At 34.3% G+C, this 16562-nt stretch overlaps 1 protein-coding gene across 2 annotated transcripts in view; it reads right to left on the reverse strand.

The window, feature by feature from the left end:
• Nucleotides 1-16562, reverse strand: part of KIFAP3 (kinesin associated protein 3) — a 115077-nt gene that overhangs the window by 94839 nt on the left and 3676 nt on the right. For both annotated transcript variants that reach the window (XM_070395722.1, XM_070395723.1), the window contains 6 exons: nucleotides 14504-14635; nucleotides 9426-9580; nucleotides 7960-8015; nucleotides 7271-7412; nucleotides 3047-3146; nucleotides 1429-1553 (listed from right to left, as the gene is read on the reverse strand). In XM_070395722.1, the coding sequence (XP_070251823.1) occupies nucleotides 1429-1553; nucleotides 3047-3146; nucleotides 7271-7412; nucleotides 7960-8015; nucleotides 9426-9580; nucleotides 14504-14635 (710 nt within the window). Of the gene's footprint in view, nucleotides 1-1428; nucleotides 1554-3046; nucleotides 3147-7270; nucleotides 7413-7959; nucleotides 8016-9425; nucleotides 9581-14503; nucleotides 14636-16562 lie in introns of those variants that run through there.

Raw genomic sequence — 16562 nt, forward strand, 5'->3', positions numbered from 1 at the left:
TGTCTTAGGGATTCCATGATGGGGACATAAGAAACATATAACACTCTGCATAATAGGAATCATATTTTAACTTTTTAAAAGAAATCAATAAATTTTGGGTTGGAAAAAAAAAGCCGCCAGAATGGGTTGTTGATCTGCAAAAGAAGTCATATAAGGACAAACATGAATAAATCAGGACCTCAATCTAGAACAGTGATGGCGAAGCTTTTGAGCTCGGCGTGTCAGCATTTTGAAAAACCCTAACTTAACTCTGGTGCCATGTCACATATAGAAATTTGTTGATATTTGCAACCATAGTAAAACAAAGATTTATATTTATTTTTTTTATATATTTTATTGATTTTTTACAGAGAGGAAGGGAGAGAGATAGAGAGTTAGAAACATCGATGAGAGAGAAACATCGATCAGCTGCCTTCTGCGCATCTCCCACTGGGGATGTGCCTGCAACCCAGGTACATGCCCTTGACCGGAATCGAACCTGGGACCTTTCAGTCCGCAGGCCGACGCTCTATCCACTGAGCCAAACCGGTTTCGGAAGATTTATATTTTTGATATTTTATATATTTAAATGCCATTTAACAAAGAAAAATCAACCAAAAAAATGAGTTTGCGTGTCACCTCTGACACGTGTGTCATAGGTTCACCATCACTGATCTAGAAGAATTAGTTGTAGAGGTAATATGATAAATATCCTTACATATAAGAAATGTGATGTTGAAAAAAATATCCTATTCTATATTGCTTCAGTATGCAAGATTACAACCCAGGGACAGAAGTTATTGAGGAGTAGACTTTAGGGCAGTAAGCAAAGAACATTATAATAAATAGAATACCACATCACAAAATGAGCTAAATCATTAAGCAGTGACATTGTTAAAGAAGAGACTAAATAACCCATTTGTAAGGGAAGTTGCAGAAAAGACTCCTCTGTTGAAAGATAGGTTAAAATAGATAATTTTTAAGGTTCTTTTCATAAGTTCTATCATTCTGCAGGCCTCTCAAATTTGTATGTACTAAGAAAGGAATTATTGTGCTTAATTAGAAAAATATAATTTAAAGCTAGGTTAATCACCAAATCCACACCCATTCCAATAAAATCACAACGAACTGCATAGGAAACAGTGGTGAGCCAGACTTCTGCTAACCAAAGGATCTTAGGAGGCATACGTGTAGCTACTTAGAGATTCACCAATTCAGTATCCAGACCACTAATTTAAGTCCCTCTATCTCATCAACTAATCAAAGTTAGATGAGATAAAAAGTATATGTCAAACTATATTCATTCTGACAGTTTCAATCTTCATCTTAACCTTTAAAACACTCTTGCATTTTTCATGTACTGTGAATGGAGAAAAAAAAATCCCATTCATCCAAAGCTCATAGCAATAGCCAACAACAGTGGGGTGAAATGCCACTCTAAAAGGATATCAGCTTTCTTCTTCTTAGAAAGTTCTTCTTGCCAAAGCTCATGTCTTTTTAATTCATGATCAATGATATTCATACACAAAGCTCCAATTTTATAGTGAGTGATAAGTCCATGAAACTGAGAAAAGCTTCAAAGAAGAGATTTTAGTATGTGATAAGTAATATATTTTGTGGGTTCAGGAAATTGTTTGGGATAAACGCTGGTACAAACAACATAGAAAATAAATTTGATATACACATATCAATAAATAAATATAGAGCTTACTAGAAAAACTTGAAATTCTGAGATTCCTTTAATTATATTTTAAGATATTACTATTACCTGAAATGAAATTATTTTTAAGTTAGAAATTAAACAAAACACATTTATAATTAAAAACCATTTAAACTATTCAGATACCCTCAAAATAAATCTTCAGACTATCATCTAACAAAACCAATACTATAACAATACTGTTATTAAATAAAACTAATACCAAAGAATAAACTAGTAAAGTATTAGCAATCATATCCTGGCCAGCAGCTCAGTTGGTTAGAGCATCAACCTGATATGTCAAGATTACGGTTTTAATCCTTGGTCAGTGCCCATGCAAAAATCAACCAATAAATGCATAAATAAGTGGAACAACAAATCAATGTCTCTCTCTCTCTCTCTCTCTCTCTCTCTCTCAAATCAATCAATAAAAAAATTAAAAATAATTATTAGTAATCGTGTTTTTTGCATGTTTCCTAGACCAGTGATGGCGAACCTATGACACGCGTGTTAGAGGTGACACGCAAACTCATTTTTTTGGTTGATTTTTCTTTGTTAAATGGCATTTAAATATATAAAATAAATATCAAAAATATAAGTCTTTGTTTTACTATGGTTGCAAATATCAAAAAATTTCTATATGTGACACGGCACCAGAGTTAAGTTAGGGTTTTCAAAATGCTGACACACCGAGCTCAAAAGGTTCGCCATCACTGTCCTAGACAATTCATGATCCAAGTACTTATTCAGTAAATATTTATTTGCTAATTCTAGACACATTTTTAGATTAGAGAAAGGCAATTCTTCAGAAATTAGCTAGAGATTTTTTATAATGTCTCAAAAAACATCTTTCTAAAGAATACACGTGTAAAATAATACATGTGAATACATAACAGGTGTGTATGTAAACAATAACATTTACTGCACTTAGTCTGGGTCAGGCTTTATTCTAACAGCTACCTAAAAGGTGCTACTATTACTATCCACAGCTTACAGATGAGGAAACCACGGCACAGAGAAGTTAAGTAATAGAGCCAAGATCAAACAGCTAATAAATAGCAGGACTTAAATTCAAATCCAGTCAGTCTACGTCAAGAGTTCATACTCTTAAACGGTGGGTGCATGAATGGGTGGGTGTGCACACATTCATGCGCATGCACACATGTACATGCTTGGGTGAGTACAGACTAAATTAAAACAGAACAACGGAGAGGACAGAGGATAGAAAACAGAATAAGAGTTCAGAATAGAGTATGGGCAGACACACAGAGGACTAAGTGAACCAGTGATCTACAATCTAAACCAATGTCATACACAAGGAGAAATACAGATAGACTATTGCTTTTATTACCTAATTTTAATACTTACCTGGAAAAACAGAAAAAGATGTAAATTATGTTTGTGGCTAACTCAACACTTTGCTTCCAGTCTTCTCTCAGGACTCTTGCTAATGCACCAAGGGCAGTTTCTAGATAAAAATGGGACATGCAAATATAATCATTCGTCTTGCCTCTAGTATAAAGGGTGATTGGTTTTAAATGTCTGCTTATAAATAAATAACAAAGCTAAGATAGAACTGGGACAACAAAGTAGGATGCTTCTTTCCAACACAGAAAGCCATTTTTAAAATTGGAATCCAACTTTTACTTAAAAACTCATAACATGCAACTTTAAGTCTATTCCTGTATACAGAAAAATAAAATATGACTTAGATAAAGTAATATAAATATATTTTGCGTGACAATAAAATAATAAGACCATTTATATCTTGAGTTGAATTTCCACTTGCTACAGTAGTATCCTTTTTTTCTTTTTTAACATGTGATTTAAGGTGTTTGTGAATAAGTAAAAAAAACTAGAACAATTCTAAAAAAAATAATGAGCAGTTTAGCAGGCTAACACTAGCTCCATTAAAGCAAATTAATAACCAAATAAAAGTTATACACAAAATAATAAATCTAATATTTTAATATCATGTTAAATTGATGCCAATAGACATAAATAAAACAAAAATTTTTCGCAAAATTAGCTTCAGGGTAGTTTAATAAATATCCATGCTAGATTTTTATCATGAGAAAGGTGAAATTAATGAATTGATTAATGCGAATTACCACATATTAAGTAAACATAAAGTAATGAGACTATTTTCAAATTAGTGTTGCTATATGGCCTACCAATTCTTAATATAATAAATATTAAATAGAATATCTGTGTATTATATATAATTTATCATTTAACTTTCTTTGGCACCCAGGATCTATTATACTCCATGGACTGCATTATCAGTATTTATCATTGTAATGGAAGTGTTCAATTTATTTGAGCTTCCAGGCTATTCAGATTATGAAACAATAAGAATTCACTATGATATTAATCCACTTTGAAAGAATTATTTTTAACAAACTAAACAATCATATAAGGGCATTTCATGTTTTTCATATTCACAATGCAGAGCACATACTAGTATAATATATACTGGTCTCCAAAATCATTCTAGAATTAAGTAATTAGACAGACAAAGTATATTAAGAGCAAAAGCTCCAAAAAGTCCTACTTAACAAAGAATCTGGACATTTCATCACTATAATCCAGAGGAAATAGGGTATCATAGAATATACTTTGGAAGTGATATACTATAATACCATGATTTAGGCAAAGGTTTAGTGACCCACTTTTCAAATTTTATTTCATTTTTCTCTTTTAGTATAGAACAGAGAAATATCTCAATGAAATTGCAGCTACAAGAATTATACATACGTTATCAAGAAATAGCCCAAAGAAAATTAAAGAGTTTACAGAAGGCAAAATTAAAATTCCATTATAATTTTTTAAAGAATATACAAAAGTGATCTCAAAATAATACATACGAAAATGTACAAAATATACAAGGAAATCACAACTATGGTATCTGCGAAAAACAGCAGCCTAACAGCAACTGGAGGAGGCAGAACAGTTTGGTGCTTGCTTCCCAAATCCCTCCTCAAAGAACTGTCACTCTCTAATCCACCTGGATGCTTGCTGAAAAGCTCCATTCCCAGGGTTTTCTTTACTTGTCCTGACTCAGAGCTTGCTCCATGCAGCCTTACACCCAGGGCATTTGTTGAAAACTACTTGTTGAGATGTGGCAGTAATGTGCAGCAGCCTTGCCAGTTGGAGTTAACAAGAGGCTGACCTAAATCTTTAAGAGGAATAACTGGAAAAAGATATTCACAGGGTCTTTGAAAAGCTCCAACACATTCCCAGGATTCCATGTGCAGGGATATGCACATGCCAGAGAAAGACCAGAGAAGGACCTAATCTCTCATCTCTGGAAAACCTTAAGGCAGTGGTTCTCAACCTTCTGGCCTTTAAATACAATTCCTCATGTTGTGACCCAATCATAAAATTATTTTCGTTGCTACTTCATAACTGAAATGTTGCTACTGTTATGAATCATAATGTAAATATCTGATATGCAGGATCGTCTTAGGTGACCCCTGTGAAAGGGTCGTTCGACCGCCAAAGGGGTCGCGACCCACAGGTTGAGAACAGCTGCCTTAAGGCAATGTGCAAGCAGGAAGTGAAGATAAGGCTCTAAACTACCAGCTTGAGCACTGAAGACAAGCCTCCCTCCTCCACACACACACACACACACATAAACACACACACAGAGCTCCCTCAGCAAAGGTTGGGACACGTAGTGCCAGGCATTTAAGGAAATCTCTATACAATCATCAGCTACTACTAAACTAACTGAGCAGAGGATTCAGTGGCTGCACAAAGAATATAGACTTTACAGAAATAATCCAGGAAACTCATTAAACAAATGAACAGCAAAAATAACAGGCCCTGGAGGGAGTGGAAATCAGATTTTCAAAGTTTCCACAAAATTATTTCAAAATAACAATAAAAAATAGAAAGATATGCAAAGAAACAGGACAGGATATCTCGTAATCAGGAAATACAGAGTCAATAGAAACTGTCCATGAGGAAGCTCAGATGTTGAATTTAGGAGACAGAGATTTAAAATCATCTATTGTAAATATATTCAAAGAACTAAAAGAACTGGCCCGGCCGGTTTGGCTCAGTGGTTAAGCGGCGACCTATAAATCTGGAGGTCATGGTTGGGTTCCTGGTCAGGGCACATGCCCGGGTTGTGGGCTCCATCCCTAGTCGGGGGTGTGCAGGAGACAGCCAATCAATGATTCTCTCTCATCATTGATCTATCTCTCTCTCCCTCTCCCTTCTTCTCTGAAATCAATAAAAATATATCTTTTAAAAAAAGAACTAAAAGAACTGAAAGAATTAAAGAAAAGTATGAGAAGGTAGGAGAATGATGTCTCAACAAACAAAAAATATCATAAAGAGATACATATTATTTAAAAATGAACCAAGTGGAAATTCTGCAATTGCAAATTACAATATCTGAAATGAAAATTCATTAATAATATTAACAGCAGATATAAGCTAGAAAAAGAAAGAATGAACAAATGTAAAGGCAGGTCAATTAAGATTATCTAGTTTCAGGAACAGAAAGAAAAAAATGAAAAATAAACAAACAGAGTCTCAAAGACCTGGGGAACATCAAGCATACTAACATAAACAAAATGGGAGTTCCAAGAGGAAAGAAGACAAAAGAGCAAAATGAATATTTAACAAATAATGGCTAACAACTTCCCAAGTTTGCTGAAAAACATTAATCTGCACATCCAAGAAGATCCACAAATTCCAAGTAAGATAAATTCAAAGATATCAACACTTAAACACATCATAGTCAAACTGGTAATAGCCAAAGACAAAGAAAATGTTGAAAGCAGAAAGAGAAAAACAATTCAACATGTTCACAGGATCCTCAATAAAATTAACAGCAGATTTCACATCAGAAACCATGGAGACATGAAAGCAGTGGCATGACATATTCAAAATGCTAAAAGAAAGACAATCAACGAACAATTCTCTATCCAGCAAAACTATCCTTCAAACACGAAGGAAAACAAAAACTTAAGATAGTAGAACTCCCCTATGACAAATACTAAAGGAAGTCCTTCAGGCTGACACGTATACAAATGTCAAAAGCTTCATATTGCCTCTTAATTGAAAAAATAAAAAAGTGTTCCAGCCTGGCTGGTGTGGATCCATGGTTGAGTGTCGATCTATGAACCAGGAGGTCCGTCACAGTTCAATTCCCAGTCATGGCACATGCTTGGGTTGTGGCTTTGATGCCCAGTAGGAAGTGTGTAGGAGACAGCCAATCAATGATTCTCTCTTATCATTGATGTTTCTTTCTCTCTTCTCTCTCTCTCTCTCTCTCTCTCTCCCTTCCTCTCTGAAATCAAGAAAAATATATATTTTAAAAAAGTATTCCGAATTAGAAGAAAAGATACAGTACCAATAATGCTTGATTTCCCTTATTAAATGATTGATGACTTTTCCAGAGAACATTTAGATGTTATGCTCCCATGTTAAAAATTTGAAGAAAGGTAATAAAGAGCTGGAAAAAGTATATTTTTAAGTTTAGCATAAATAATTTTAACTTAACTCTCTAATATAATAATTTAAAAATAATATTTTACAATAATTTTTCTAATTTTAATATTTATAACTATAAGTTACCATTTAATAGTAGTTCTTCCAAGTTATCAGGATTTCGAGCAAGTTGCAGGATCAAAGCAGAACCCCGAACCTTGTCAGGTATATCTTCATACAATAACTCAATGTATTCATCCATATCATTAATGTTAGCAACTTCATCAATCTGAAACAAAGGAAGAAGAAGAAAGTATTCCAAAATAATAATAATGCTTAACAGAGCCACTGTCAAAGGAATGATATTTTGTGATCAATATATTGCCTTTTATAATAATAGATAAGTTTTTCAAAGGACTCATAGAGGGGGAAATTAGACCTTTGGGTGCTAGGACTTCAATACAAAAGTAATTATAAACCATATGATAAAATGGGATGTATATAAGCTCTAAACTTGGTCTATCAATTATAAAATATTTTAAATATAATTCAAAGTAATTTGTATCACTATAATAAATATTTCAAAACATATTGCAATAAAAATATTTAAACCACTTCACAACTTATTTTTCTATCAAAATAAATTGTCTAAAAAACATACCCAATAATTTTTGCCTTTATCAATTAAATACTGACTTTCTACCTTTTTCAGGCACTTCTAAGTTCAATCACTTTTTAAAAATTATACATATGTTTAATGTTGATTGTATGAATTACTGATGGTAAAAGGCAACACCTTACAATCATATTTCTGTTAGATCAGAATGTAGTCTTACCTCCATTCCTTCAAAAGGAGGTGGATCTTTAGGTTTGCTTGTTTTTTCTTTTTTTTCTGTAAAAAAAAAAGTTGTGTTTTTTTTTAAATGAGAAGAACTAGGTTTTTAGCATTTCTGAGTAATTTTTATTCTCAGCAGCTGATTAGTTAAGCTTAATTTTGCTTTTAAATAAGTTCATAGGCATCCAATTCACTCAACAAATACCTATTGATTATACAATGTGAGTTAGTAACTCTATTTAGGGCTAACTAATAAAAGTATACATTAGGCACAAGGCAGTTTATTTCCTGTTCATAGAAAGACAAGACGAACTTGAAAAGGCTTAAACAAATTTTCTATTTCATTTGTTTTACTTAGTATAATCAAAACTTAAGCCTTTGTAAGTCATTTCAAAGGCATCATATTTTGGAACTTACCCATGATGAAAGATATGTAAATGTAACACTATGAAATGAAATAACTAACCATTCAATAATCTGAGATGATTTTGCATTAAAATGTCTGTATTTTTATTTTGTTTCATTTTTGGTTTAGATTATTTGAAAATGCCTTCTATAAATAATCAGTCACTTAGTTCTAATATTTTAATGGCTTAGTTCTTATTGAGGGACTGAAAATAGAAGCATGTTAACAATAGAGACACTGAGGAATGAAAAGGAAGTATTTTCCTAAGAAAGATTCATAAAACATAACATTAGGATAGTCTAATGCATATGACATATATTTAACATTTAAATAATTAAGTCACCCATTCAAATAATAAACTAAATGTCAATGAGAAATTTAGAAAACATAAATCTAGTTGGAGTAGAGAAAATAGGTTTTCTGCCCCTAATTCTCTCCTATTGTTATTCTAGAGTCAATATGACAGATATCTGTTTTTTATTTCTTATTTTAGCATTTGTGTGGACATGCACATACACACGCACAGTATGAAATAGAAACATCATTTTGTGTAGAACTGTCCTATATAATAAAACCCTAATATGCAAATCAACCAAACGGTGGAAGGACCAGTTGCTATGATGCACACTGACCACCAGGGGGCAGACGTTCAATGCAGGAACTGCCCCCTGGTGGTCAGTGTGCTCCCACAGGGAGAGTGCTGCTCAGCCAGAAGCCGGGCTCATGGCTGGTGAGTGCAGCGGCAGTGGCAAGAGCCTCTCCCGCCTCCACTGCAGGCAGGTGGTAAGGAGCGAGGGGTTCCGGACTTCGAGAGGGCACAGGCCAGGCTGAGGAACGACCCCCTCCCCCACAGTGAATGAATGCCATGCACCGGGTCTCTAGCCTAATATAAAGCTCAACACGTATAAAACGAATATGTTTGTCTATTCTTTCGTTTACTTATTCACAGTACTGGCAAAACAAAACACAAAACAAAATAAAAAACCTCCACATTTATGTAAAGCTCAAACTACAGTCAAACAAGTCCAGTTTGCATTAAAAAGTCAGAAGTTTCTACTTACCCTTTCCTGACAAGGAATCTCGGCGGTTCTGGAGATAGTACAAGAGCTGCTCTACCTCATTTAGTTTTGAGGGATGAATGAGTTTACATTCTTCAACCACCTTCCGTGCCAGGGAAGTTATATCTGTGTTGGCATTGAGACTCTTAAGACGAATGCTGCAAGCATATCAGAATTTTCCAATTCAAGTATTATTAAAGTAAGTGGTAACTTAAATAATATTTCATTAAGTAACTTATAAAACATTTAAATGTACCTTACATAGACTCTTATATAATGAAGTGTTAGGTATAATTAGGCTTAGAACAATGCAAAACAATGATTTTCTTTGAGCTGGATAAATGAGATAACAAAAGGAACATAAAGCCTACATCAGCCTTTCCAGGCAGAAGAGCATATTGGAAGACCTAATTTTAAAACAATCTTCTGACGTAATACATATGAAGTCTCTAGTCATTGGATGTGAGAATCCATATTACCAGGAGTGAATCACTTTCTGACCATAGTCACGAAATCACTTATGTTTTTCAGTTAGGAACAAGACATAATATTGGTTATTTTGGATTCAGTTTTTCTCGTGGAAATTATATAGTAGAAGGAAGAAGAAAAAAAGCAGGATGCATTTTAAGACCTATATGAGGAATTCTGAAGAACATTTTATACTTGTTAGTATGTTAATAAAAATAAATAAACCAGCTTTTCTCTCCTTTTTAATTTAGTCCAGGAGATTCATTGGAAGATAAGTAAAAAAGGTTATTCAGAGTCTGGAAACAATTGCCCGTTTACATGAATTTATGGCACCAAGGAGAACTATGGAAACATAAAATTAGGTGCAGGGTGAAGACTCAAGCAGATATGTTCACACAAGGCTCAGATTAAAAAAGAGAAATAGCCCCGACCGGTTTGGCTCAGTGGATAGAGCATCGGCCTGCGGACTGAAAGTCAAGGGCATGTACCTTGGTTGTGGGCACATCCCCAGTAGGGGTGTGTAGGAGGCAGCTGATCGATGTTTCCCTCTCATCGATGTTTCCTAACTCTCTGCCTCTCTCCCTTCCTCTCTGTAGAAAAATCAATAAAATATATTAAAAAAAAAAGAGAAACATAAGAAAGTAGCCATTATATAGAATTATTTCTTGGTAAAGACCGCTGACATTTGGAGAGACATCAAGGTGTTAGAAGGCAGCAGGGACAGAAATCTCAGAAAAAGGTTCTGTACTAAGCATCTGTGCAATCATCATTCAGGTGAAGATGATCTCTCTAGAAATAAGTCCAGTAGAGTGATTTAGAAATTACTCACAGCTATATAGTCATCCCTAAGTCTGGTCCTCTTGAGATTCTACAAACTACCTAATAGCTTTAAATAAATTCCTTCTGTATTTAAATTTGCTACAATGGTTTCTAATGTTTGCAACATTAGAAACAAGTACTCTGTTCCTTTATTTTTAAATTTTTGGTTGTTTATATTCCTACCTTTTAAATTCTTGATTCTATTTTTGTATAATTTTACTGCACACCAGAAGACAGAGAAAGAAAGGAGAGTCCATTAAGAGAAAAACTCCCAAAAGATCTCTCCATGTTTAATTTTATCAGGAACTTCGAAATCTTGATTGTTTCTAGAAATCCAATAAAGATGAGGCACAATAGAAACACTACAAACATGTTTTTAAAATTTCTTACTAGTTTTTTAGAGCAGTTTCAGGTTTACAGAAAAATTGTGCATAAATTACAGAGTTCCCATATATACACCCACTACCACCCCAATACAGTTTTGGTTTTTTTTCTGTTATTACCACCTTTGTTACAACTGATGAACTGATATTGATACATTATCAATTTAGGTCTACAGTTTACATTAGGATTTACTGTGTTGTATAGTTCTATGGGCTTTGAGAAATGCATCCTGTGTCCACCATTATAGTATCATAAAGCATAGTTTTATTGCCCTAAACATGCTCCATGCTCCACCTATTCTTTCCTCTCCCACCCCCTGAAACCCTGATAAACTCAATTTTTTTACTTTAGTTTTTCCGTTTCTAGAATGTTATGTAGTTGGAATCATACAGAATGTAGCTTTTCAAGCCTGACTTCTTTTACTTAGTAATATGCATTTAAATCCCCCCATGTCTGTTCATAACTTGATAGTCGGTTTCTTTTTAGTGCTGAATAATACTTGATTGTATGGACACACCAGTGTTTGCTTACCTGTTTGTCAATTGAAAAACATGTTGGTTGCCTCCAACTGTTGACAATTATAAATAAAACTGTTATACACATTCATGTGCAGGTTTTTGTATACATAAATTTCTAACTCATGTGGGTTAATATCTAGGAGCAAAACTGTTGGATCATATGGTAAGTTTATGTTTAGCTTTAGAAGAAACTGCCAAATTGTCTTCCAAAGTACCACTTTATACTTCTACCAGCAATGAATGAGTTCCTATTGCTTTACATCCTCACCAGCATTTGGTCCTGTCAGTGTTTTGGATTTTACCCATTCTAATAATTGTACAGTGGTATCTTGATCTAATAAAGCAGATTTTTCTATTTCTTTTTAGATCTATTTTTTACCAACACATATATTAGTAATTTGATTCATCTTCTTTCCATTAAAGTAATAGACAGGTTTTCTTCTTTTAGTGTATAGGTCTCTCCTAAATCCTTTCCTTATTATAAAAGACAAAGAAAAAAATAGATAGGGGTAGAATTTTTAGAAAATGTTACCTGTATGTTTACTGATTATTCCTATAATAAAAAACTAGAATCTTCATAGGCAGCCATATCTATTAATAATACCAAAAACTCACAAGAAAAATACCCATATTATTTCTGGACTATAACCATCAGTTTCTCATAAAGAAATTTTCAGAAAACTGGGACTCTCTTAAAGATGGGCTTATACACTCCTTTGCCAAATAAAGAAGATTGAAATACAAGTCTTCTTGACCTGGGCCATAGCACTGACTACCCAAATTTAACGACATTTTCACTTCATACCTATCTCAATCTTTATGAGTGTCCCCTCCACCCCAGCTGTTGCCATTGATAAAAACTCTTGAGTTATCAACAGTCCACATTCTGCTTTTGGTCCTACAACATGATTCCTCTCCAAATCGTGTGCACCAGGGTGGAGTATTCCAAAATTGAGGACCTTGTGTCTTCCCCTTAAGGATGTTTAAATTCACTTACTCCAACAACAGTAGGTAGTATTCTTTCCAGCTGGCTGAGTCCCTAGTGAATGCATCCCTTGTCTAGAAAAACTTTGGATTTTCAAACACAACATTCTCATTTAATTATAGTTGAACTAGAGGCCCATTGCACGAAGAGATTCGTGCAATAGGCCTTCCTTCCCCTTGCTGCTGGCACCGGTTTTCCTCTGGCACCCGGGACCCAGGACCCAGGCCTTAGCTCTGGCCGCAGCAGAGAAGGCAAACCGTGAGGCTTCTCCGCTCTGACCGCAGCAGAAAAGCCAAGCCTCTTCAGTCTTCAGTCATCTTCAGTCTTCGCTCCTTACCTGAATATGCAAATCAACCATCATCTTTGTTGGGTTAATTTGCATACTCATCCTGATGGGCTGGTGGGCGTAGCAGAGTGACACCAATTTGCATGTTTTGCTTTTATTAGTGTAGATAAGGTTACTGACTGCATTCTCAAGAACTAAAATCTAAATTTCTCTCATGAAATGCAGATGTAGGAGGTTCTAAAGACAAAAACTCTGCTCTGTTTGCTTGTCTTTGGCAAATTAATAAGATCTCAAAGGATTTTTCACAATGTACAAAACTCAGGCAGCAATCACAGGCACACAAATGGAAGAGAAAAGGTGTAAGAAAACAGAAAAACGTATGAGCATGTGAGTTAGGATTTACAGTGTATGTGTGTATGCAAGTGTGTATCTCTTCAATCTAGCAGATTATCCAAAGACTCAGTTATTTTTAATGAATTCAGTGTGTGATTTAGTCTCCTTCTAACCCAAGAAGAAGACAAATTAGGAACATTAATAGACTAGGCAGCTACTCTTTGGGCTGTTATACACCAAAGTTTCCCAATTACAGCATATCAAAGTTTTGGGCCAAATAGTTCTTTGTTTGTAGGTTGCTATTTTGTGCATTATAGGATCCTTAGCAGCACCCAGGCCTCTAGCCTTTAAATTCCCTTAGCACCCCTCTAGTTATGACAACCCAAATGTCTTCAGGTATTGCCAAATGTCACCTCAGGAACGGGGGTGGGAAGGTGGGGGGGTGGATCAGAACCAGTTGAGAACCACTGCTATACAGAAAAAATGCAGTGCTTTTCAGTGTTATAAATACTATCACACGCACTCCTAGCAGTCTGAATACACTTAATACCACCAAAACACACTAAAATTCTTTTTAACTACTTCCCAAACCAAATTTTTTATGGAGGGAAAAAGACTGGGAGAGAAAACTAGGTAATCTCAGACCTTCTTTACTTCCACAAAACTATGGAAGGAATTCAAGATCATTACCAGCACAACTGCAGACTGATGAAAGAGGCCAGTTCCCCAGGAGGTCCTCAAAGAATTACAAATGCAGAAAGAAAAGGGTGTAGGATATTGTAAGATTTAAGCTCAATATGTTGAGTCAGCAAATGCTTGTCTTATTAGGATCTTCTAGAGGGCTAGATTTTTAAGGGATGAATTCAAGGTGCATGCCCCATTTGGAAATTTTGGAAGTCATACTACTTTCAGCAATTCCAGGGAAGAAGGAAGAACACAGGATCTCTGAAAATACAAATTTCCTAAATTAAGCTAAAAAGTCCCACATAAGCATATCTTAAAATTGATTTCACAAGTTGTAGCTTATATTCTATTATATGCATTTACTAAATGGAATAAATCAGAATAGGTATTTTTTAGTAGGTTCCCATTATGTACATAGACATGATTTTCTCTAAATATATCTGCATCTATAGTTTAATGTTGTCTCTGCTTCACTAAAATGAAGTATGTCTAGAAGAATGCCATAAAGATTTATCATCTATGCAGATTTAAATAGTATCAGATTTCTACAAAGTTTGTATAAGGTTCACTACTTTCAAAATGTACACAAAGAAAGAAAACTTACATTTTTTGGCATTCTTTTCGTTCTCCCAACATGGGATCCCCCATTTCTCCAAGAATGGTAGCTTCCACTTCATATTGAACAATGAGTGCTTTTTCTGATGGATGTACATCAATATTTCCTCCTTTAACTTTCCTGCAATGTAAAATAAAAATAGGCATAGATAGATTAAAAACTCATAAAATGCCCATGGTTCTTATCTAGGTTCTAGTTCCAAAAACAAGTGAGCTGGGTTAACATGCATTTAAATCAGGTTCACATAAAATGGCAACATTCCCAAAGTGATCTACAGATTCAATATAACCACTATCAAATTCTCAAAGCTTTTTTTACAGAAATGGAAAAGAGATAATAAAATCCATGTGGAAACACAAGGGATACTGAGTAGCCAAAACAATCTTGTAAAAGAAAAACAAAGTTGGAAGACTCACATTTTCCAATTTCAAAATGTACTACAAAGGCTACAGTAATCAAAACAGTGAAGTACTAGTAGAAAGGTAGACACACAGATCAATGGAATAGAACTGAGCCCAGAAATAAACTCCTATATATATAATCAATTGATTTCAACAAAGGTGACAACCTTTCATTGGGGGAAAGAACAATCTCTTTAACAAATGTGCCAAGACACTGGGCATATAAAATAATGAAATTAAACCCTTGCTGCACAGCACATAATTAACTCAAAATGGATCACATAAATTTAAAATCCAAACCTAAAAAACTCTTAGAAGAAAACATAGGGGCAAAACTTCATGACCTTGAATTTGAGAATGGTTTCTTAAATAATGACATCAAAAGCAACCAAAACCCTAAAGACCTCCCTTCCCCCCAAAAAAACCAATAATACCGTATTAGAACTAATGAATAAATTCAGTAAAATTGTAGGATACAGAATCAATATACAGAAATATATTGTGTTTCTATATATCAATAATGACCTATCAGAAGGAGAATTTAAGAAAACAATTCTATTTACAACTGCATCAAAAAGCATAAAATACCTAGGAATAAATTTAACCACAGAGGTGAAAAACTTATACTTTGAAAATTATAAGACACTGAAGAACCGAAACACAAATAAATGGAAGGTTATACCTTGCTCATTTATTAGAATCAAAACAATATGGTACTGGCATAAAAGCAGACATATAGATATATGGAATAGAATACAGAGCCCAGAGAATAGAAAATTCTCACTTATAAGGTCAATTTATCTATGACAAAGGAGGCAAGAACATACAATGGGGTAAAGACAGTCTCTTCAATAAGTGATGTTAGAAAAACTGGACAGATACATGATAAAAATTAAATTGGACCACTTCCTTATACCTTACACAAAAATAAACTCAGAATGGATTAAAGACTTAAATGTAACACCTAATATCATAAAACTCCTAGAAGAAAACATGGGCAGTAAAGTCTTCAACATCGCTCTTAGCAATATCTTTTTGGATATGTCTCCTTGGGCAAGGGAAACAAAAAATAAACAATAAACAAATGGAACTACATTAAACTAAAGCTTTGTACAGTGAAGAAAACCATCAACAAAATGAAAAGACACCATTTGCAACAGCATGGATGGACTTGAAGAGTATTATGCTAAGTGAAATAAGACAGTCATAAAGATAAACAGCACATGATCTCACTCATGTGGAATCTAATAAACAAAAGAAATCGAAGAACAAAATAGATCCAGAGACATAGAAGCATGGAACAGACTGTTAAACCTCAGAGGGAAGGTGGAGGAGGGTGGGTGGGAAAAGATCAACCAAAGAACTTGCATGAATCTATCAATAATGCATGGATACAGACAATAGGGTGGTGAAGGCCTGGGGTGGAGCTCGGGGGTGGGCTAGAAGGGGTCAATGGGGGAAAAAGGGGGACATATGTAATACTTTGAAAAATAAAGATGTTTCAAAAATTAAAAATAAAAATAAATAAAAATTGGAAGAATAAAATGATCTTGAAATCCTATTTACTTTTTCGAATGTTATGGGGTTGAACTGAATAAACCTCCTTATCTTTGAACTCCTTTTCTACAACCTATTAAAGCTGGTTT

The sequence above is a fragment of the Myotis yumanensis genome, unplaced genomic scaffold, assembly GCF_028538775.1.
Source record: "Myotis yumanensis isolate MYYU_CA2020_CCGP unplaced genomic scaffold, mMyoYum1.0.hap1 SCAF_17, whole genome shotgun sequence".
In the NCBI taxonomy this organism is placed as follows: Eukaryota; Metazoa; Chordata; class Mammalia; order Chiroptera; family Vespertilionidae; genus Myotis; species Myotis yumanensis.